The 24939-nt window shown below is 38.2% G+C and overlaps 1 protein-coding gene across 1 annotated transcript; it reads left to right on the forward strand.

Annotated features, from left to right (window-relative positions):
* Positions 1-1223: 1223 nt before the first annotated feature.
* dusp10 (dual specificity phosphatase 10) lies at positions 1224-24326 on the forward strand. The gene is made up of 4 exons (XM_057823356.1): positions 1224-1540; positions 2314-3149; positions 15509-15877; positions 18247-24326. The coding sequence occupies exons 2-4, from the start codon at positions 2366-2368 to the stop codon at positions 18510-18512; spliced, it is 1419 nt and encodes a 472-aa protein (XP_057679339.1). The 5' UTR covers positions 1224-1540; positions 2314-2365; the 3' UTR covers positions 18513-24326.
* Positions 24327-24939: the final 613 nt, after the last annotated feature.

The following is a 24939-nucleotide window of genomic DNA, read 5'->3' on the forward strand; positions in this document are numbered from 1 at the left end:
AAAAAAAAAATACATAAATTAACAGCAAAACCCTATCCGGAGGTGAGAGCATGCGAGAGCAGAATTACAGACGCCATGACTTTAACAAGATATTATCGCGTACTTACCTTGTTTCGATCCAAAAACTCCATGTAACATGTATCATCGAGTGTCAAGACACAGATGTGAATGGCCACAGCCGGATATTGTTGGGATTTTATGGGTGAAACATGGTAATATAACAAGGGTCGCGATGCAAAAATCGCAGACATCAAGGAGTGGTCGAGATTTTCTTTTTCATAACTTTTTTTCAATTTTTCTTTGTTTGGATCGATTATTTATCATCTAACATATTGGAGAAAATGCGACAGTAACAAAAAAATTACAATTAAGCGATAGTTATGAGGTAGATATCCGTTACTTTTTTACAGACGCCATTTTTTCAGTGTGACATAATTTGTTTTAAAAGTTTAAAATATGTGAGTGAATATTTTTTTAAGTTATTATTATTTTTTTAAATGAAAGATGACACATCAATTAATGATTCTAAGCGAAAAACAACAAGCATTTAAAATAATAAATATAATTAATTACCTTCGTATTATGGCAGGGTTGAAACAAAAGCGGTTGCGCGACGTCTGTAAACGGGGGTTTTCAGGGTAAAAAGGACAAATTAAAAATAGCTCGGGGGCTTAATGTGCCATAAATCTGGTATGGCAGCATACAGACATATTGTTCTATCAAACACATTAGTTGTTTTGGCTTAAAATACAGCAGTTTCTTTTAAAGAGGAGTGCAACGGCAGAAAATGTTTTTTCAGTCTTGTCTGTGTGTTCCGCCATATAGTTTGATTGGATATTAGAATTTGCTGCACTCGTATTCCACCAAAGGGAACTACAGTAATTTTTAATGACTACATAACCACATTTCAGTTTGGATTTAGTTAGAAACGCTTCAACTATTAATCAACCAACTAGCGTTTAACTGAGGAAAAAAAGAACATATTCACTTCCACACAATGGACCAATGCTGTGCAAATACTTTTAAAGCCCAATGGAAACGAGTATTTTTTTTAATATACAGTACTGTAATCTTCACTTTGACGAGCAGTACCTGAATGCACCGCCCCTTCTTCCTGGATTCTCAATGTGATCGCTGATTGGCTTCCCGTGACATCATTGCTTCTCTACATGCGGCTGAAGGCAGTTTGAAGCTGCGGTTTTAAAGCGACAGGCTCCTTTCCACGTTTCTCCCTCCTCCCTTCTGGCTCTGAACCAGACGTCCCGACCAAAATCCCTCCCATTGCAGGGCGGGACCTCACTGTACCCAAAAGACACATTTAATATTAATGAAGTAGCGAATTGGCTCCAACTCGCGTCAGTCCCGCTGCGCGACTTCAGGAGGCTGGCGGACTTCCTTCAACATTATTTCTGGGTAACTGGGTAAAAGTAGCCCCAAAATGTTGCCCAGCTACTGCGCGGGGACTGGCTGAATGGAGGCAGCCCTGTCATCGTGCGGAGATCGTGAATTACTGGGCCAAAAGACAGCAACACACGCACCGGTAAGCAAAAATTCAACGCAAGTTTTACAATTACAAGTTGATGGAATTAACACACTACTGTGGGGATTTCATGTCTCTTTATTTAATTAATGACACATCCTCGTGCGTCTTTCTTGAAATAATTTTATGATCTTAACATGCTGCTTTTTTGATGAAGTTTCCAAAGCAATCACTGCGGACATTGATTTGATTATTTTGATTTAATATAGTGGACGAGGCTTACGTGCTCGTCACACTGTGAACCCAGGTTATATTCACAGCACGTCCTTATGCCGAGTTTCTTGAATGAAATTGCCCATGAATGATTTCCCTTTGCTGTGTTAGAGGATGACCACGGCAGGCAGAGTGCAAGCATGCATGCATGGCGGTGGTCCTTACATAACATTCTGGGATGACATGCTTTTAAAATGCTTGCATTTGGAACGAATATGCCGTCCATCTCTTCATTTGGGCGAGAGATTAAACTGCAGTGTTGCAGTCTTTTCTGGTGTTATCTCTCCAAGTAAAAGCTTTGGATAAGAGAACATAATTGGATACATTCAAAATTGTTACATTAACCAAGAGTATGATTCACATAGAATTAACCTTGAAGTGACTCACTTTTAAGATTCTGTTGTTTTTTAAAATTGTGATTAGTGTGGGTGTTGCCACGTCTAATATTTGGCTTCAGCTTCAGCTACTAATTAAACAGACGCGTGTTGATTCAGTCTTGATCTCACACTGCAATTGTACAATTTGTTGAGAGCGAGGGCTTGAAAATCTTTCCCTTCCAGTGTCAGAGCGGCGTGTTGAGTTCTCCGTAGACGTCCAGCCCTCGGCCTCCCCATGCCTCCATCTCCCCTTGACGACAGAATTGTGGTGGCGCTGCCAAGGCCGATCCGACCTCAGGAACTCCAACTGCGACTGGACACCAGCTACCTGGACTCCATCGCCTCCACCAGCAGCGACGAGACGGTCATCAGCGCCACCGTGGTGAAGATTCGGGCGACGGCCAATCTTGTGACGTATATGCCCTCATCCAAGGGTTCCACGCGATCCTTGTCGTGTGGATGTAGCAGTGCAAGCTGCTGTTCTGTCACCACCTATGAGAAGGACAGCCCTAGCCTGAACCAGAGTCAGGTGAGCGCCAGTAGCCCCAACCTCAGCTATGCCGGACCCTCTATGTTCAGCAACCACGATACATTAAGCGCCTCCAGCCTCGCCCAGGGCGTACCTAAGGCGCACCCGTCCACCACTGTGAGAATCATTCACCCCAATGAGTTGGCAAAGCGGATGACCTGCTGCCCCATGGGTCACCCCATTGGGCCCGTGCCGGTCATCATCGACTGCCGGGCCTTCACGGAGTACAACAAAAGCCACATCCGGGGGGCTGTGCACATCAACTGCTCTGACAAGATCAGTCGGCGGAGGCTGCAGCAGGGAAAGATCACTGTGCTGGACCTCATCTCTTGCCGGGAGGGCAAGGACTCATTTAAGGGCATCTTCTCCAAAGAAATTGTGGTCTACGATGACACCACGGCGGACCCCAACAGGCTGGCGCCCTCGCAGCCTCTCAACGTGGTTCTGGAGTCTCTGAGGAGGGAGGGCAAAGACCCCATCATTCTCAAAGGTGAGTGAATTTGTCAAGGCGCGCCAAATACAAACGCATGATGGGCTGGAAATGGAAAGGGGGCTTTCCAGCATATTAAGGGATAGAAAGTGCAATTTCATGGGCTTTAGTTTGACTCTGGAGGCACTAAATCATTCTAGACGTCTGAGAGCAATGAGCGGTTTAGCAGCTCTAGGGGCTTTAGCGCCAATATAAACTGATATGAAGCTGTGAGTGGTTGCATAATAGTGTGCAGTGTTTGTGTAAAGCCTGTTAAACTTTGACCTTTATTGTTGTGATCAGCTGACCTGGCCTGTCGGCAAATTGCTTGTTCAATCGTGTGAAGCAGCGCAGCACGAAACGACTTTAATGTACCACCACGTACTGTATGATATTACCTTTTATCTTGTGTTGACATAAATAAATAGTACTACGTAGGACGGGAGAAGCAGCTGTTAGTCAAGGCAGTATTTTGAGTGGCTGCCATGTTTTTCACCATTGGTGCATGTCTGTACGTGTGTGTGTGTTGGGGGCCAAGCTGTGAGTGTACAGTATATAAATCCTAAGCTTTGAATATTTGTATTGAGTCTGAGGCTGTTGACCTTAATTATTTTTACATATACAGTAGCCGGTGTCACCAACAAGGAACGCATGAGTCGCCTGGGGGCCTGTTCTAAAAACAGCTAATCTCTGATGGGTCATTGTGATTTTCTAGGAATGTAAACATTTACAGAGATATAGAGAAATTACGTGTTGTATACTGCATTAATATCTATTTCCTTATGTGTGAAATCATGGTTGATCATTATTGTACAAAAGCTTTAACATCACTCGTGTCTTCACTTTTAGTCCAGCACATTTAGTCCAGTGTCAGCCATATATATATATATATATATATATATATATATATATATATATATATATATATATATATATATATATACTGTATATGGCGGAAAACACTCAGGTGACTTGAAGTTCCGCTCTGAGACCCCCAATTTAGCCAACTTTCACAATTGTCCGATATGCATGTGTGATACATCATTGGAAAGCTTAAAATCTCCATTATCTCCAAGACACAGATGTGAATGGCCGCAGCCAGATATTTTTGGGATTTTATGGGTGAAACGTGGTCATATAACAAGGGTCGCGATGCAGAAATTGCAGACATTAAGGAGTGGTCGAGATTTTCTTTTTCATATATTTACCCTTTTAAACGTTTTTTTTCCAACTTTTTTTTTTGTTTGGATCAATTATTTATCATCTAACATATTGGGGAAAATGCGACAGTAACAAAAAAATAAAATTAAGCGATAGTTATGAGGTAGATAACCATGACTTTTTTACAGACGCCTTTTTTTTTTTTTTTTATTGTGACATAATTTGTTTAAAAGTTTAAAATATGTGAGTGAATAATTTTTTTAAAGTGTTTTTTTTTTTTTTTTTAAATATGAGACATCAAGGAATGATTCTAAGCTAAAAACTACAGACATTTGGAATAATAAATATAATTATATATAATAATATTATTAAATACATTATATATAATATATATATATATATATATACACACACAGTATATACAGTGCCTTGCAAAAGTATTCGGCCCCCTTGAATCTTGCAACCTTTCGCCACATTTCAGGCTTCAAACATAAAGATATGAAATGTAATTTTTTTGTCAAGAATCAACAACAAGTGGGACACAATCGTGAAGTGGAACAACATTTATTGGATAATTTAAACTTTTTTAACAAATAAAAAACTGAAAAGTGGGGCGTGCAATATTATTCGGCCCCTTTACTTTCAGTGCAGCAAACTCACTCGAGAAGTTCAGTGAGGATCTCTGAATGATCCAATGTTGTCCTAAATGACCGATGATGATAAATAGAATCCACCTGTGTGTAATCAAGTCTCCGTATAAATGCACCTGCTCTGTGATAGTCTCAGGGTTCTGTTTAAAGTGCAGAGAGCATTATGAAAACCAAGGAACGCACCAGGCAGGTCCGAGATACTGTTGTGGAGAAGTTTAAAGCCGGATTTGGATACAAAAAGATTTCCCAAGCTTTAAACATCTCAAGGAGCACTGTGCAAGCCATCATATTGAAATGGAAGGAGCATCAGACCACTGCAAATCTACCAAGACCCGGCCGTCCTTCCAAACTTTCTTCTCAAAGAAGGAGAAAACTGATCAGAGATGCAGCCAAGAGGCCCATGATCACTCTGGATGAACTGCAGAGATCTACAGCTGAGGTGGGAGAGTCTGTCCATAGAACAACAATCAGTCGTACAATGCACAAATCTGGCCTGAAGACTGCTGTTCACAAACACTCTCCATCCAACCTCACTGAGCTCGAGCTGTTTTGCAAGGAAGAATGGGCAAGAATGTCAGTCTCTCGATGTGCAAAACTGATAGAAACATACCCCAAGCGACTTGCAGCTGTAATTGGAGCAAAAGGTGGCGCTACAAAGTATTAACGCAAGGGGGCCGAATAATGTTGCACGCCCCACTTTTCAGTTTTTTATTTGTTAAAAAAGTTTAAATTATCGAATAAATTTTGTTCCACTTCACGATTGTGTCCCACTTGTTGTTGATTCTTGACAAAAAATTAAAATTTTACATCTTTATGTTTGAAGCCTGCAAGGTTCAAGGGGGCCGAATACTTTTGCAAGGCACTGTATAATATAATATTTTATATAATAATAAATAAATATAATACCTTTGTTTTATGGCTGAGTTGAAATAAAAGCGGCGTTAAAAGTTTAAAATATGTGAGTGTATAATTTTTTTTAAGTCGTTTTTTTTTTTTTTTTTTAATGAAATATGACATCAATTAATGATTCTAAGCTAAAAACGACAAGCATTTTAAATAATAAATATAATTAATTACCTTCGGCAGGGTTGAAACAAAAGCAGTTGCGCGACGTCTGTAAACGGGGGTTTTCAGGGTAAAATGGACAAATTAAAAATAGTTTGGGGGCTACATGTGCCATGAATCTGCTATGGCAGCATATAGACATATTGTTCTATCAAATACAACAGTCGTTTTATCTTAAAATACAGCAGTTTCTTTTAAAGAGGGGTACAAGAGCAGAAACTGCTTTTTCAGTCATATGGCGGAAAACACTCAGGTGACTTGAAGTTCCGCTCTGAGACCCCCAATTTGGCCAAATTTCAAAACTGACCGATATGCAAGCGTGATACATCATTGGAAAGCTTATAATCTCAATTTTCTGAGGGAAGAAAAATTTTGAACAGGAGGGCATTTAAAAAAAAATACATTTTTAAACAGCGAAACCCTAACTGGAGGTGAGAGCATGAGAGAGCATAATTAAAGACGCCATGATTTTAACGAGATATTATCACGTACTTCCCTTGTTTCGATCCGAAAACTCCATGTAGCATATACTGTAGTGTCAAAACACATATGAGAATGGCCACAGCCGGATTTTTGGGGGGATTTTATGGATGAAACATGGTAATATAACAAGGGTCGCGATGCAGAAATCGCAGACATCAAGGAGTGGTTGAGATGTTCTTTTTCATATATTTACTCTTTTAAACGTTTTTTTTTTTTTTTTCCCAATTTTTCTGTATTCGGATCGATTATTTATCATTCTAACATATGGGGGAAAATGCGACAGTAACAAAATAATTACATTTGAATTAAAATTTAAATTAAAAATAGTTCGTGGGCTTAATGCGCCATGAATCTGCTATGGCAGCATATAGACATATTGTTCTATCAAACAGTTCTCTCGGCTTAAAATACAGCAATTTATTTTAAAGAGGGTTGCAAGAGCAGAAACTGCTTTTTAAGTATTGTCTGTATTTACGCCATATGTATATATATATATATATATATGGGTGTGCATATATCAGGAATATCCCGATCGATATCGGGCCGATTGCGCCATTTAAAAGGGATTGGGATTCTAATTTAAAAAAAAAAAAAAAAAAAAAAAAACGTTTTTCTGCTTAATGCTAGTACTGCCTCTCACTCTCCCTCCTGCTGCTTTTCTTGGTCAGCAGGCAGCTGGAGTTTGCTACTTAAAGTTAACGATGATTGACAGGTGTGTTGCTTTGATCTGGCGAGTGAAGGCGCTGTAGCTCTATGCACAAATGTGTTAATCATCGTTTAGTCAATCTTCGTTGTCTAGAGGCTGTTCAGCGTGAGTGAATTTGAGTGGACTACTCATATGAATTATACGAATGTTATGAAGAGTGATTAAAAGTATGCCGTTAAAGGTGATGCAATGAAAGATATGGGTGCGCGTACGCCTACATTTTGTGCTGGTGCATATTAAGAAAAAAGTTAAGCGCACCAGTGCAACCAACGCAAAAATTAAGTGTGGAGCCTTGGCAATTTAAATCACAATGTTTTTCATTGTTTTTCCAATATCATTGAAGCCTAATTTATGTATATTTTTTTACTTTTTATTGGCTCAAAAGTAACAAAATATTCTAGAATGTGAAAAATATAAGAATCTACAATGGCATTGCCAAAAGATACAAAAATGTTTTATCCTCCGCCACACTCCTGAAAAAAGGCGAAGAGGAAGTACTGTAAAAATTATACTGTTACATGTTTGGAACCCCTTTTTTTTCCGGTATCGGATTGGGACTAGGTATCGGCAGATTCACAAAATCAGGTGACGTGGACTCTGGTGCAAAAATATGCGATTGAGACATCCCTAATATTTAGGTATCTGTATATATACAGTATATGTGTATGTATGTATGCAAGGGCGTAGGTTTTCATAGGGACGGTAGGGACATAACACTACCAACTTTTCAGGATGCTCAAATTGTCCCCACCAACTTTTAAGCAACTTTATTTGTATTATATAATGAGTTCAGTTATATAGGTAATTTAGATTGTCTTCCTTTATGTTGCAAGGAAAGAATTGACCCTACTATTATTAAGTAAATTATTTACATTATGGCCGGACTTACATTTACCCCTTTTCACTTGCTGAATGTGCCGGTTCATTTTTTTTTTTTTTTTTTCCTTCATTTTCATTTTTTACCTCAAACTGACGTTTGATTGGCTGATGACGTGACATTACACACCCACGCACACCCGTGCGTGGTTGTGTAACAAAAATACAACATGTCGACAACATGCCGCCTCCTCAACCCCCTCAAGGAGGAGGGATATTAGAAGTTTTTTTTTCGGCCCGCAGCAGCTAGTGTAAGTAATGTAAAAGAAGTCAATGTTTTGGAGGTGGGAAACACATCACTAATTTTGTTACTGAAATTCCGACCTGCATCAGAGTTAGCATAACATTAAATTGTGTGAACTGGACAACCTGCAAAACCCGAGTAGGAAGCTGCTTGAAGAGGAATGTCCTCCTGTATGGGTTTTGTACTGTTAACGTGATGAAGTTTTTTTCAGTTATATTTAATTCATTAATTTAGACAGGCAGTGTTGAGTGGTCGAAAGACAAATGTTTATTTATTCTTTTGCATTCCTGTACAGTTAAGAGATTATTAAAACATTTGTATTTATTGTGTATGTTAATGTAATTTATGTTCAAGAACTGCAATTTGAATTTTCTAATAAAATCCGGAAATTAATTCTGGAAGTTTTTAAAAATGTTTCTTTTGTAGTTTTTGAAAACAAAGCTCTGAATCAAACGGTGTATCACCTGAACCAATGCACATGAAAGTTAGTATAAGTCAATACATATTTATCTTGCATTGATCATTTAGCCTATCAATTAATTAGGTTCATATTCATGAGAAATGTCGCCCTGACCCCCGTTCACCCAATCTGTTTGGTTTTAATAATGTCCCCTCCTAAGCAAAAAGTGTACATGCAGGTAATGCTGTTAAATCGTCCCTACCAATGTTGAGACCAAACCTACACCCTTGTACGTATGTATATATGTTTATGTATTTGATTGAACAAATACAGCTTTCTCGTGAAATTTGGTTTTCCTTATAGTCCAAAAATTACGGTAATTTTAGCACATTACTGGAATGTATATATCCATAGCTTAATTTTGATGCATATATTGACAGTAGAGTTCCCATTCAGCGACATATGAATGGTCAAATAAGCTCTATAACTGGCGACCAGTTAAGGTTGAAGCCTGCCATTTTGCCCGTCAATATAAATTCATGATAAATTCATGCTCCCAATGACTCAATAATTGTTCTAAAAACAATGTTTGGACAATTTGCTGGTCCAGCCATACATTTTCAATACATTACATTCACGAATTTGCTGGTGCCTATCCCAGCTCAGTTTAGACGAGAGACGAGTCCTGGATGGGTCACCAGCCAATTCTAGGTCACATTGAGAAAGACCATTCACATTCAGGCCTCATGGATAATTCAGTTAACTTTTGCATGCATGTTTTGCAAATGTGGGAGAAAACCAGGGTACTCAAAGAACTGTGAGACAGATGTACTAACCAGTCAACCACCATACTGCCTCTCACTTTTACATTCTTGTTAAAATTGTCGCACAAGTGGAAAAAAAAAGTGGACGCACAAGGTCACATGTGTGCATTATTGCTTCAAATGTGAGTCTGTCACGCCATGTGGCTTCCAATGTACACAATCTTCCCCTAGCAGCAAAACGAATAATGCCATCAGTTGATTGTCTGTCTTGTGTTACATAAATGTAAGAATGTTTGCCTTGATGTACATTTTTTTCTCATGAACTCATTATTTTTTCACGGGAATGCAAATATCTTGTACAGCCACACTGACACTGCTTTCACTGGCTATACTAGAGGCAACCAAATTACATCCTGGTTGACCGATTTCTGACCTAGCCTTCAACTAATCAACTATTCTATCAAAGACCCGACCGACATGGAACATAGGACACTTGGCTGCCTCCGTTTTAGACTTTTCTCTAAGGCTAAAGAGCTCCGTTCGTCATTCGCTGTCCAAATTGCAGGAATGAGGTTCACACGAAGCTAAAATTAAACATGAACACTCAGTTTTTTAAATGCGCCCTTAAAATATTTGCTGTGGATTGATGCATTACCCTCCCTTCAAAAATGAAATATATCAAGCCTGTGTGCTCTCCCAATCCAGTTATAAAAGGGGATTCAGTTTTGACCTTCAATTTAATGCTAATCTGTTGTCTAAAGAAAGCAAACAACAGATGACTTAAGTCTTCAAAAACCATGTGACAAAGATGGTAGGAATGCAAACTAGTGTGAAAAGAATGCAAATATATTTACATTGGTACGAAAAAGTGTCTGAAACTTTTTTAATTTCTCACATTCCTGCCTAAAATCACCATTAAATGTGATCTGATCTTTGTCAAAATCACACAGATAAAAAAAAGTGTCTGCTTTAACTAAAACCACTCAGACATTTATAGGTTTCATATTTTAATGAGGATAGTATGCAAACAATGACAGAAGGAGAGAAAAATAAGTAAATGAACCATCACATTTAATATTTTGTGCCCCCCACCCCTTTGACCGCAATGACTTCAACCAGACACTTCCTGTAGCTGCAGATCAGTCTGGCACATCGATCAGGACTAATCTTGGCCCATTCTTCTCTACAAAACTGCCTTAGTTCAGTCTGATTCCTGTTATGTCTAGCATGAATCGATGTCTTTGGGTCATGTCACAGCGTCTCAATGGGGTTCAAGTCTGGACTTTGACTTGGCCACCCCAGAACGTGTATTTTGTTCTTCTGAGACCACTCTGAAGTTGATTTACTTCTGTGTTTTGGATCATTGTCTTGTTGCAGCATCCATCCTCTTTTTTAGCTTCAACTGTCTGACAGACGGCCTCAGGTTTTCCTGCAAAACATCCTAATAAACTTTTGAATTCATTCTTCCATTAATGATTGCAAGTTGTCCAGGCCCAGAGGTAGCTAATCAGCCCCAAATCATGATGCTCCCTCCACCATGCTTCACGGTGCGGATGAGGTGTTGATGTTGGTGAGCTGTTCCATTTTTCCTCCACACATGACGTTGTGTGTTACTTCCAAAACAATTCAGCTTTGGTTTCATCAGTCCACAAAATATTCTGCCAAAACTTCTGTGGAGTGTCCAAGTGCCTTTTTGTGAACATTAAACGAGGAACAATGTTTTTTCAGACAGCAGTGGCTTCATCCGTGGAGTCCTCCCATGAACGCCATTCTTGGCCATAGTTTTACATATAGTTGATGTGTGCACAGAATATTGGACTGTGCCAGTGATTTCTGTAAGTCTTTAGCAGACACTCTAGGGTTCTTTTTTTACCTCTGAGTATCCTGCGCTGAACTCTTGGCGTCATCTTTGGTGAACGGCAACTCCTTGGAAGAGAAGCAACAGTGCCAAACTCTCTCCATTTGTAGACAACTTCTCTGACTGTCAATTGATGAACATCCAGACTTTTAGAGATAGTTTTGTATCCTTTCCCAGCTTTACACAAATCACCAATCCTTTATTGCAGGTCTTCAGACAGCTCTTTAGTCCGAGCCATGATGCACATCAGACAATGCTTCTCATTAAGACAATTCTTACCAGGTGTTTGATTTATAGTGGGCAGGGCAGCTTTAGGCCACTCATCAGTGTTTGGGCACACACCTGAATTAATTTGTTTGGTAAAAATTGGTTTCAATTTCTCTTTAAGTCTCCTTAGGCAGAGGGTTCAATTACTTAAATTTCCCATCTATGTCATTGTTTGCATGCTATTTTCATTACAATATGTAAACCTATAAATGTTTGGGTGGTTTTAGTTAAAGCAGACACTGTTTTTACATCTGTGTGATTTTGACAAAGATCAGATCACATTTGATTGTGATTTTATGCAGAAATGTGACAAATTCCAAAAGGTTCAAACACTTTTTCATATCACTGTATATGTGTCCGTGCAATTAAAATGACATTGTTACAGTTAGTTTTAGCATTTTATCATCTGTACTGTTTTCCATTTGGCGTCGATAAACACGATTACATTATTTCTTCTTAATTGTCGAATTGGTCTACATTTACACACTAGATAATCATTATGATTTAAATTTTAGTGGTGTAGCTGCTTTGAATTATTTATTACGGAGGAGAAAATACATCGATATAGCAACGTATCGTATGGCTTTCTTCTACACGTTGAAAGACTTAATAGAGATTTTATGACACTATTGATGTTTGACTAGAATAAGAGTCTGAGTATTTTCCTCTACATTTTGTCATTACTGCACTTGGTGACCAATGAAAATGTACTGTATTTTATCACGTTACATTATATTCCATACGTTGTAAGTTAGCGTTAACATAAAGACAAAACTGTACAGCATACAGTGAAGACTGACTGCAGGATTTTTTGTTTGTAAGAAACAGAATTCTTGTACTAAAGTCCGTGACTATGTGAGTGGTGAGTGAATGAGTGACATGTATGACAACCATAAAGCAACTCCCCACCTGCCCAGGCACCAAAAGGGGAAGCTGCAAGGCTGTGCAATGACCTCACATTGAATCATGCATCAACTTTTGCACTGTGAACAATATGTGCACTGACAATGTGTATGTGTGTTTGTGTGTATGTGTTTCCACCCAACTCAACAGCATTACAAGTGACAGGTGCAAACCAGTTATATGGGGGCAAAAGTTCAGTGAGAGGCCTAATAAAAATCAAGTCTGGGTATTGTTTCATAGCTATTGTGTTAAAGTTTTCTTGCAACACGAAGCCTACATACTCATGCCAAGGCAATTATGGGTATGTTTTGATGAACAGGTAGTGTGGATAATGCTCGATTTTTGACTTAAAGCAGTGTTTCCCAATTATTTTTTGTCACAGCCTCCTCCACGGAGACGTAAAAGTTTCGCGCCCCCCGCAACTCTCTGCCGCCACTGTAAATAGTACCATTTGTCTCTAAAAATATTATTATAAATACACCTCTGCATAACATTGTCCTTTTTCATATTAAAGAAAAAAAGTAATATAAATCGATTTAGAATAAAGTACAACTTTATTAACATTGTTTTGTCTGTAATAGAAATGAGTTAAGGCGCATCAATTTGCCTGAATAAAAAGTCACATCCAAACTGTAAAAATACACTCAAGGTACAGTTTTTGACCATTTGATACTGAAAAATAAAACTGAATAAATCAATCAATAATAACAAATTCAAATTAAACGACAGTGTCTTTGTACAGAGGGACAGGTTTTGTTTTTGCTGCAGGCAGTATCAGCTCCTTTGCTCTGGTTGGGGTTATTTTGCACTGAGCATGCTAACAGTGCATGCACACGATTGCTGGTAATATTCGGCACGTTTTCTCTGAAAAACAATCAAGCCGCTTATCAATGTGATCGGGGTCCAATGTCTTTAAGTGACGTCTTAATTGATTTGGCTTCCCGCTGTCCGCTGCAAACATTTTTAGACACGGTAAACAGACTGGTCTTTCCTCGTCTCCTACTGTATTATGTTCTCCGTGCTCTTATTCCGTTTAAAATTACTGCGCACACTCTGAAAATGAGAGCGCCACTTCCACCTATTGAGTGGGTATGCAAGTACACTTTATTCTCGTACGGCACTATTTGAGAAGTACTGTCTTAAAGTACTTACTTAGAACTCATTCAACACAGAAACCAACTCAGGGAAGATTACAGGAAGTACACAAACTTCACTAAAAGGCAAAAATCTCAAGTTACACAAAGACACATTAAAAAGCTCTATAATATGTATTTATTAGGGCTGTCAAACTTATCGCGTTAATGGGCGGTAATTAATTTTTCAAATTAATCACGTTAAAATATTTGACGCATTTAACGCACATGCCCCACTCAAACAGATTAAAATGACAGCACAGTGTAATGTCCACTTGTTACTTGTGTTTTTTGTTGCCCTCTGCTGGCGCTTGGGTGCGACTGATTTTATGGGTTTCAGCAACATGAGCATTTTGTAATTATTGACATCAACAATGGCGAGCCACTAGTTTATTTTCTGATTGAAAATTTTACAAATGTTATTAAAACAAAAACATTAAGAGGGGTTTTAATATAAAATTTCTATAACTTGTACTAACATTTATCTTTTAAGAACTACAAGTCTTTCTATCCATGGATCGCTTTAACAGAATGTTAATAATGTGAATGCCATCTTGTTGATTTATTGTTATAATAAACAAATACAGTACTTGTGTACCGTATGTTGAATGAATATATCCGTCTTGTGTCTTATCTTTCCATTCCAACAAAAATTTACAGAAAAATATGGCATATTTTATAGATGGTTTGAATTGCGATGAATTGCAATTAATTAATTTTTAAGCTGTTATTAACTCGATTAAAAATTTTAATCATTTGACAGCCCTAGTATTTAACTATAATTGTTTTACTTGCTGTTCCCATTCAAGAACCTATTTTTGAGATATAGTGACTGTTGTTCTTTTAAAAGTGCTATATAAATAGAATTGAGTTGAGCTTAGTTGAGATATTGTTCGGTTTTATATCATGTAATCCATGTGAAGTATGTCTGTATCTTTAATACCGACTGGTTGTGACCACCAAGGCTGAGCCACCAGGTGGTGGGGTGGGGTGGGGTGTCACAATTCATTGATTTAAATCATTTATTTATAAGGCATAAATTATTTATTAGAAAAAAAAAAAAGAAAAAAAGTTACGTAACAACAATGGATGTCTGCTATTTGAGGGGGAAGCACATTCCCACGAATAATTGATGCTACTCTAAATAAATATAAGTCATTATATTTGCCTATGATAATGGTTTTAAACACAGTAATGACACATACTTTGACCTTAAGTTTGATTAGGAGGTCAACTAGCTACACACATTTTCTCCACAGACACAGAGAGATAGATTCTGGTGAATTATGGTGATAATTTTCTGTTTTTAAAAAGATGTGTTGCTTTTCTGGGAAGCTTTACCACCACTACAAATAATTTCCATGAAGAAAACTGATTTTATTGAGTTTATACATGCCCGTTTGGGAGGCTTAGATCAGGGGATCTTGTCTTTTTTGTGAGCCTGGAAAGCCTTTTGAGACTGTTGTGATTAAGAGCTACAGTATATAAATAAATGTGACTTGACATTTAATCAGGTAAAATAAAATAATAATATGTAATATGAAAATTAATAACTGTATTTTCTTAACAAAAAATGATTTAATATTTGTTGCTATTATGTATTACAAATAATATAAACACCACTAATTGTGTGGTAGTGCACTCAAATTACTTTGGTGCTGGCAGCTTGGGTTTAATTCCCACAAAGTGACAGCATGAATGTGCATGTAATTGGTCAGTCACTGTATATGTGCCTCGGCAGGTCCTAGCTACCTATAACACTGAATAGAATATGCAATAGAGAAGATGGATAAATGTGTGTCACCATACTGAATGTATGTCTAGGATGGAGAAGTTCATATCTGAATGTTTTTATTTATTTTTTTTACAGGAGGCCTTAACTGTTTCAGGCAGAGCCACGAGAACCTGTGCGAACACTCGCTGCATCTTCACGAAAGTCTGGAATCGGGCGCAGCTGCCGGCCTCTCGGGGGCGCTACCTCACACCCTGCCCTCCACTCCGGACATCGAGAATGCGGACGTGACGCCCGTTCTGCCCTTCCTTTACCTGGGCAACGAGCGCGACGCTCAGGACATCAATTTGCTGCAACACTTGAACGTCGGCTACATCCTAAATGTGACCACCCACTTACCACTTTTTCATTACGACACGGGCCTGTTCATCTACAAGCGTCTGCCCGCCACCGACAGCAACAAGCAGAACCTTCGCCAGTACTTTGAGGAGGCATTTGAATTTATAGGTAGGAAAACATTTATGTTTATCTACAAATGAGTAGGATGCCACAAAGCTTAGTATCCATCCATCCATTCGTTTCCTGTAGTGCTTGTCCTAATTAGGGTAGCTGGTCAACTGGAGCTCAATCCACCTGTCATTTGGAGGGAGGTCTGCACTACGACTGTACAGTTAAATATGGTCGTGGTTTAGTTTTGCTGAACAGCACAATGCTCAAATAGTTACTCTATTTTCCGTTCTATTAGTTGCGCTTTTTTTCATAGTTTTGGTGACTCAGGTGCGACTTATATAACGATACACTGCTGGCCAAAAGTATTGGCACCCCTGCACTTCTGTCAGATATTGCTCAATTTCTCCCAGAAAATGATTGCAATTACAAATGCTTTGGTAGTAATATCTTCATTTATTTTGCTTTCAATGAAAAAACACAAAAGAGAATGGATAAGTAAATGAAATCATTATCATTTTACACAAAACTCCAAAAACGTCCAGACATATGTATTGGCACCCTTTGAAAAATCATGTGATGCTTCCATAATTTGTGTAACAGCACCTGTGACACATAACAGATGGTGGCAATAACTTAAATTACATTTGCAGCCAGTTAAAATGGATTAAAGTTGACTTAACCTCTGTCCTGTGTCCTTGTGTGTACCACATTGAGTACGGAGAAAGGAAAAGACCAAAGAACTGTCTGGGGACTTGAGAAGCAAAATTGAGAGGAAGCATGGGCAATCTCAAGGCTACAAGTCCATCTCTGAAGACCTGAATGTTTCTGTGTCTACTGTGCGCAGTGTCATCAATAAGTGTAAAGCCCATGGCACTGTAGCTAACCTCCCTAGATGTGGACGGAAAAGAAACATTGACGAGAGATTTCAACAAAAGATTGTGCGGATGGTAGATAAAGAACCTCGACTAACATCTAAACAAATTCAACCTGCCCTGCAGTTGGAGCGTACAACAGTGTCAACCTGTACTATCTGTCGGTGTCTAAATGAAAAGGGACTCTATGGTAGGATACCCAGGAAGACCCCACTTCTGACCAAGAGACATAAAATAGTCAGGCTGGAGCTTGCCAAAACTTACCCAAGAAAGCCAAAAACGTTTTGGAAGAATGTTCTCTGGTCAGATGAGACAAAGTTGAGAGGCCTTCAAAGAAAAGAACACGGTCCCCACAGTCAAACATGGTGGAGGTTCCCTGATGTTTTGGGGTTGCTTTGCTACCTCTGGCACTGGACTGTTTGACCGTGTGCTGGAGCCTATCCCAGCTAATTCCAGGTGGAAGGCGGAGTACACCCCGAACAGGTTGCCAGCCAGTCGCAGGGCACATATAGCAAAATGCTTGTCTTTATTAAACGCTTCATTGAGTCCACTGAAATGGACTCATGCTTTGATGCTCACACTGCCGAGAACAGCCACTCGACAAGATTAACTAAACGATGATTAACACATTTGTGCCTTTGATTATAGAACTCCCGAGCCTTTCTCTCGTCAGATTAAAGCTACAAACCTGTCAATCATCGTTAACTTTGAGTACTTAACGCTGGCTGAATTGGTGAGCAAGAAAAGCAGCAGGAGGAAGGGTGAGAGGCTGTACGAGCATGAAGCAGACAAACAAAAATACATTTTTTAAAATTAAAACCTGATTTTTTTCCTCCACCCAATTCTGATGCTCTAAAATAATGGTGTGAGCATGGTGGAACATCCCAATAATGTATGTTTTTTCTCGGTGTCTGATAAAAATTCCCATCAAAAATATGCCTTATACACCAGTGCGACTCATATGTTATTCTTCTTTGTGCATTTTTTTGCCTGATATGACATAATCAGGTGTGTTTTATTGTCCGAAAAATGCAGTACGTACTTCGAATTGTCTACTGCAGCAACACGGTGGATTAGTGGTTAGCATATGTGCCCCACAATCACTGGATGTTCTACTAGGTGCCAGTACTCCCCCTAATTATGAGTAGAATTTACAATGGGGAAACTTGATCCCACTATTTGCTGACAACCAAGACGATACATTGGACTAGTCACATAATTAGTAAGACGACTGGCCAACCTCCATTTCAGATTCAGTTGAAAAGTCAAACTTTTACCATTGTTGTAAGTCACTAGCAGTGTTGTATACTTTCTTGGCCACGGTTTGGCACAGCAGTCTGGTTTCAGTTCTTAGTTCAGTGTGAATTTTGTCCATCTTTGGCATATGACTGATTGGTGATCAATCCATGGCGTAGCCTGCCTTTCACTCTAAATCAGCTGGGATTGGCTCCAGTTTTCTGCAACCATGAGCAGGAAAAGTGCTATAAAAAATGGATGTGATGGAAAACCGGCTGTTTCTGTACTGACACTGATTTTTATCCTGCTGTATTACAGAGGAAGCACACCAAGCTGGTATGGGCCTTCTGATCCACTGCCAGGCTGGCGTCTCTCGCTCAGCCACCATCGTCATCGCGTACTTGATGAAGCACACCTGGATGACCATGACGGATGCCTACAAGTTTGTCAAAACCAGAAGGCCCATCATCTCCCCGAACCTCAATTTCATGGGCCAGCTGCTGGAATTTGAGGAAGACCTCAACAACGGAATCACGCCACGGATCCTCACGCCAAAGCTCATGGGTGTGGAGACTATTGTCTAAACCGCTCGCATAACCCGCTTGGTATTGAGTTTGGAATGTGAGTAAGCCACTCTTTTTTTATTTCTTGAATCTCCACGCCTGTGCTCCTCGTTGACTCTGCGGAGTGCCAAAGCTGTGGGTCAGCAAAGCTGTGGGTCAGAACTGATGAGAAATGCCAAAATATCCCTGCTGTTTGGACCTGGCCGACATCCCGGAGGAGAGCACGAGTTGAGATGTTGAGACAGAGGGAGAGAGAATGTGCTCACTTGGAAGAGTTCCATGTGGGACTGCAGAGGAGCAAGTGTGAGACAGAAGAAGTTCATACTTCACACTGTGACACATGTTGACGGGGGTGGGGAATGGTGGTACCAGTCCGAAAAAAAAAAAAAAACAAGAAAATAAACAGTTGAAGACATGTCTGGTGTGTTAATGTTCTATTTTTATACAGGGGTGTCATTTACAAGCCCGCAATGGCTTACTGTGCAATAATTTCTGAATGGAATGCAACATTGAGCTTATGTGTATATATGGAAAACATTTCCAGCTCTTTGCCGAATACTGGTGTAATATAATTAATTTTGTGTGCAGTGCATATGTTTCGGGTACAATACTTATTGGAGATGGGCTGTACATTTTCTCAACTATGGGGAAATCATCGTTTTAACAAATGTTTTTAGTTGGACCGTAGAATACCTGAAAGTTGTTTCAATGTCAGAATTGACAGTATCGCCAGTGCCATTCATTTGTCATCAAATGATTCAAAACAGCAATTCATTATTATGCCCAATCGTCCATCCCTAATAGTAGCAGGAACATACAGTACGTTAAGAGCAGTAGCTTTCAACTTTTGTCATCCCGTGACCTGTATTGTTCCAAAGTGGCAACTCACTTTTAGAGAATTTAAGAATCTAAAAGGACGTGCTATTTAGAAAAACCCTCTATAAAGCTGCTTTACTTTGTGTATTTTGAATATTTAAATGGCTCTTGAGGTGTTTGACCTACCACCAAAAGCATAACATTGTCAGCTAGCCAGAGGTTTTTTTTTTACTGAGTAAACGTGTGGCTAAGAATGCAGGCACACGTCCATTCCCTAACCTAGTATGCTCTGTGTGGAGATGCGGTATGCCTCTTTACCGTACAGAAAAAGGCTAAGGCGGTGGTACCCACTACCATGGCGTAAAAGGGGGATTTTTTTTTTTTTTTTTTTTAATTACAAGCCTCATTCGAGTTTTTTTTTTTTTTTTTTTTTTAATCTGACTAGTATAAATTTAGACACGCTGTTGACAAATGATAATATAGCAGTGGCATCGTTTGTCTTCCAATCTGAGATAGAAAATTGTTTAATATTCAAATTTTGTGTGAATATTATTTGAAAAATGTGTGCAGCTGTAATATCTGTCCAAGGTAGCTTATTTGGTGGTGCAAGGTGGATAATCACAAATACAAAAAAAAAAACAAAAAAACATTCTGTTTATAGTAATGCTGCAAATGTCGATTATTTTTTGAAAAAAAACCCCACATTTGTTATTTTTTTAAAAAACTGGACTGACATGTTTAAATGAACATGCAAACATAGTAATGGAACGTTTTAAGCTTTTAAGTCAAGATACCACTCTACATAATTATTCGTGTAATTTTTTACTGTCTGTGAACCACCAACTTTTGGGTTCTGACCTATCAATTGCTATTCACATTACCATTTTTGCCAATATCAACCAAATCACACGCATACTTAAAGGGAACCTCGGACTAAAAGACTTCTAGGGACTAATAAGCCACAATTGTTCTCTTTTAATAAAATATTTTATTAGAAACACATGAAATATTGCCACTGATTTAAAAATCTATAATATTTAGTACATGGTTTGACCTACGGAGGGCGCGATGTTTTAAGCGCGCAATGGACGCCCGGGGTGATGAAGTAGATTTTCACTAGGGCTGAAGCTATCGATTATTTTAGTAGTCGATTAATCGATGAACTAGTTAGTTCGAAAAATCGATTAATCGGATATGGAACATAAAAAACTAAAATACCTGAACTGAGCCTCAAACGGAAAAAAAATAAAAAAATAAATGAGGATCAAAGTACAACAAAAGAACAATTGGCTAACTTGCATAACAAACGTCCGCTAGCTTAAATGCTATAATATTCTAACCTTTTTAAAAAATTTTTTCTTTTTAGAGTGCTCTTCACAAATGATTCAAACACATATTCCCACAAAAAAAAAAAAAAAATGGCTAAATATACCAATAAACTAAATTACTAATGCATGAAAAAACATTAGCTCAAACAAAAACTTAAAAGTGAGCAGCTAGATTCAGCCATGTGAAATGAGTTATGTCATATTCACTGTTTCCACTAAAGGGCAGTGTATCCACCCAAATCAATAAAACTAAATGCAAACACTTTAAAAACAAACCATTACAATGCCACTTTAATTAAACTAATACTCAAAATTTAACTCGAATCTTTTATCTAATCGAATTACCGAGTTAATTGATCGTTGCAGCACTAATTGTCACTGTCACTCGCCGAATACTACCGGGTTACTGCAATTCCTTCAACACGGCGAGACGTCCAACACATGCGCTTATTGGTTGAAAGCGGCGAGTACTAACATTTGTGTTTTTATTGAGTCTTTTATTAACTTTTCATTGCCTCAAAATACTTTTTGCATGTGTTTCCCTCTCATACTTTTAAGCATTGTGTTTTCTTGTGGTAGCTTTAAAGCAGATTGTTAATCTTTAGTATGGTCTGTCTGTATGCATCTAAACAAAACAAGCTGAATGCGCACGGTAGTACTTTGGGTGTCATTTTGGCAGAACACCAGTGTTTTTTCCCTACTCTTATCTCGTCCTGTCTTTCCTGTTCATTTTGGTTTTGCTGGTCATTTTGTGAAATATCGACAGCGCTGTCATGCTCATCATATTCCTCTTGGGTTCAAATTGAAAGGGCTGAACAGATAACATGTTTGTCGCTAGATTCATACTCTCGCGTAACCTTTTGACAACAACAATGGCGACCTACTTTTTAAACGAAATTTACAAAATGTATAAAAACAAAAACATCAAGAGGGGTTTCAATATCAAATTATTTTAACTCATACTAACGTTTATCTTTTAAGAACTACAAGTCTTTCTATCCGTGGATCCCTTTGAGATAAAAAACAAACAAACAAACAAACAAACAAAAAAAAAAAAAAACACTGAACAGCAACAACACAAAACAGGGCTACTGGTGATATTATAATGTAACAGTACAGATGAATTTCACTGCCTTTTTCTTTTTTTTTTCCGTTCCTCTTCCTCTGTGCATGCTATATTGTAACAAATCCTAAGAAGTGTGTGGCTATGTAGCCTTATATGTCTAGTAATCCCTTTCATGATTAGCTCTGGTAATACATGGTAGCAAAGTTGCACACCTCAAATGAAGGCTCTCTTCCCCATCGAGTTTTGTGTGACCTTTCAACTCTTGACACTAAGTACAGCCAAGTGAGCATTTCTGCTTCGTGTAGGCAGTGTCGCTTTCCCGTGCTGTTTCTAGTGCCTCGTTCAATGCCTTAACTCTCGCCTCACCACCGGGCCTGCGCGCGCCAACATCACCCGCAGACAAATGCAAAGCTGTGAAGTCGTACCAGGGCCTTGATTAAAAGCACCCCGCTGGCTTGCTGTCTGTGACACGGAAAATGATATGTATAAGCATAAATCATGTATTGCTATGCAGGTTAAGAAAACAACATTGAAACAGAGCCTGGTGAGAATCTGATTTTATACAAAAGGGAGTGCTGTTTAATTGGTAGAGAAGGGATATTTTGACAGTTACTTGAACACACTTTATTTTTAAAGTATGAAAACGAAACTGAACCACTTTTACTGCAAATTATAGGGATAGGTTTTGCGGTAAAATGACACTTTTGGCAGCTGTCTGCCATGGCTTTGGTATGTCACGCTGCAGAGTTTTGCAGACAGCCTTGCAAGGGCAATTTCATTTCTGTATTCTATTGTTAATATGCTGGGATTTAAGAACAAAATACATGGAAATGATGGCAAATTAGTTATACTACTGGATATGATGAAGAGGATGAATGAGTATTTAACACAACTTCTTAGGCTTTAATTCCCTAAATCACAAGTGGCCAAGGTATGAATCATTTGGAGCTATTGTGAGTCACTGAGATTAAAAAAAGATAACCTATAAATGCAACAATATGCTAAATAGTTTAAAAGATGCTGTAAAAATGCCCACATACAAAGTTTACCCTCTGCCTACGTCTAGTAAAATTTCACACTCGTTGACTCATTGTGCATAATCTTTTACTTACTTCCTGCTTGTTTAAAGGTTAAGATTGGTAAAGTAAAACTACAGAACACACTGACTATCCTCTCAAATGTTTTTTTTTCTTCTGTTCTCATCCTTCCCCACTCTGTGTAATTTAATTTGCATGAAAACCGATGCAAAAATAAAGCACATGGGTGTACAGTGCTTTAACAAATGTATTAGACCAATGGTAACATAACATCATCTGATTTTATGTGGATTCTTTCCATTTCACTTGGCTATTTTGAAGATGAGAACGTTTAAATGGAATTCACTTAATTGTACCCGAAATTGTTCTCCCTTAGTGGTCAGTAATAAAATTTTTCAAATGTTGTGTAATGATAAAATATCATTTACAAAGTAGCTTTAAAATCATTTGCGTTTTCTCTATAATTGTGTATCAAGCATAAAAGAAATCACTGTTCATTTCGGGCGAGAAATATACATCAGGTGCAAAATTCAGTGAGATGATGTGATGAAGAGTCACTTTAAATTCCGTATTTCCCTGGTAAAAATTCATGCTATGCAAATGAAAATGTTGCAGGTTGTTTCTACAAACTCATCATTATTTTTTGGGGATGTTTCTGCAACTTTTTGGAGCATGAATGGGAGTTTGCAATCAGTGTGTGGGTGTAGTTTTTTTTTTTTTTTTTAAATTCAAGTTTGCTGACGTACTCACGTGTATCAATGTGTCTGTGTCAACTGGTGCTGTGTAACTTGTAACCATTTAGCACGTTTGTAGCTTTTGCATTTACATTCAGCGATTAGCCTCGAGCAAAAAAACAAAAACAAAACAAAAATGGGCTTGCCACCTGAGCCAATGTGATTTTCTTTCTTTTTTTTTTTTTTTTTTTTTTTTTTTTTGGCTACACATGCGTTTTTTGGATGCACTGGTCTACAGTTGAAGACAATGTAAACAGTGTAGTGTAGTGTATTGCTCTTTGCTTGAGGAAATGAAGCATGCCATTCGCTCCTGGTGCGTGAAGGACTCTTGCAGTCCATCTGGTGCTGTCTTTTTCCCGCAATGCTTTTTAGTTGCTGTTTTTTGTTTTGTTGTTGTTGTTTTTTTTTTTTAAGAAAAAAAAGCTAGTGTCCTTAGCTTGAGCTGTTTCATTTTCCTGAATTATAACAAAATAAGACAGAGTCTCTGCTTTGGGCTCAGAGGCTCCATTAGAATGATATATAATTCTATACAGTATATTTTTTCTTTGTGTCTCTTATATCAACTGTCAAGTATATACGGTACCATGTGAATATGATATATATTTTCTTTGTATGCATACATTATATTATGACTATTTTTGCACTGACCTATGGACAAATGGATTTATTTTTCTCCACAAAGGGTGCTATTATAACGGAGGCCTTCTCCCTCACCTTTTTGCATGACTTGCTCTAAATTCTTTAACTTGTCCGACAACCCTCTTCTACGGCTACCCCTTGAACAGTTACCACTGAAGCACTGTAATTTTGTAATCTCTACTTGTGAGCTTTGAAAATAAACAGGGAGGCTTCGATTCTGGTTTCTTTTTTTTTTTTTTTTTCAAATAATTAAAAACTTTAGGACACTAGGTGACAAACTCAGTGGTCCAAACACATTGTGAATTTTATGGGAGCTAAGGAGCATTAATTTGTGGACTTTTTGTGCAGCTGTAAAATACAAAGCGCCTTCACTGAACTCCTATAAATTTTTAAGTCGAGAATTACCAACAATCCACTGAAGGGCACCGGTGGACGTACAGTCATGTAAAAAAAATTAGGACAACCTATGGAAGCCTGTTGGCTTCTAACATATTTGGTCATATGGATATTTAATATCAATTTTAACAATCTTGAGAGATTCAAGTAATGGAACTAAACAATTAAAACTGAAAAAATGATTTAAAAAAAACTTTCTGTAAAATGTAATTTTAAATAAACGCAATTTCTTTCTTTCTTTCTTTAAAAAAAAACAAAAAAAAAAAACGCAATTTCTGTTGAGGAATAAATTAGGACACCCTCCACATTCAATCCCACTTAAAATGGCTAAAATCACACACAGGTGTAACACATCAGGTGCACATGATTAGAACATCATTAAAACGTGTTTTGAAGGCCTCACAATTAGTTTGGTGTGTCCCTGACTGTTGA

This window comes from Corythoichthys intestinalis, chromosome 19 (assembly GCF_030265065.1).
Source record: "Corythoichthys intestinalis isolate RoL2023-P3 chromosome 19, ASM3026506v1, whole genome shotgun sequence".
NCBI classification, from domain to species: domain Eukaryota; kingdom Metazoa; phylum Chordata; class Actinopteri; order Syngnathiformes; family Syngnathidae; genus Corythoichthys; species Corythoichthys intestinalis.

Bases quoted from the DNA above. Each gene is read 5' to 3' on its own strand.
- dusp10 (XM_057823356.1), top strand. From the start codon at position 2,366: ATGCCTCCATCTCCCCTTGACGACAGAATTGTGGTGGCGCTGCCAAGG. The intron at 3,150-15,508 runs GTGAGTGAATTT...TTTTTTTTACAG, and splicing joins AGACCCCATCATTCTCAAAG to GAGGCCTTAACTGTTTCAGG. The intron at 15,878-18,246 runs GTAGGAAAACAT...GCTGTATTACAG, and splicing joins GGAGGCATTTGAATTTATAG to AGGAAGCACACCAAGCTGGT.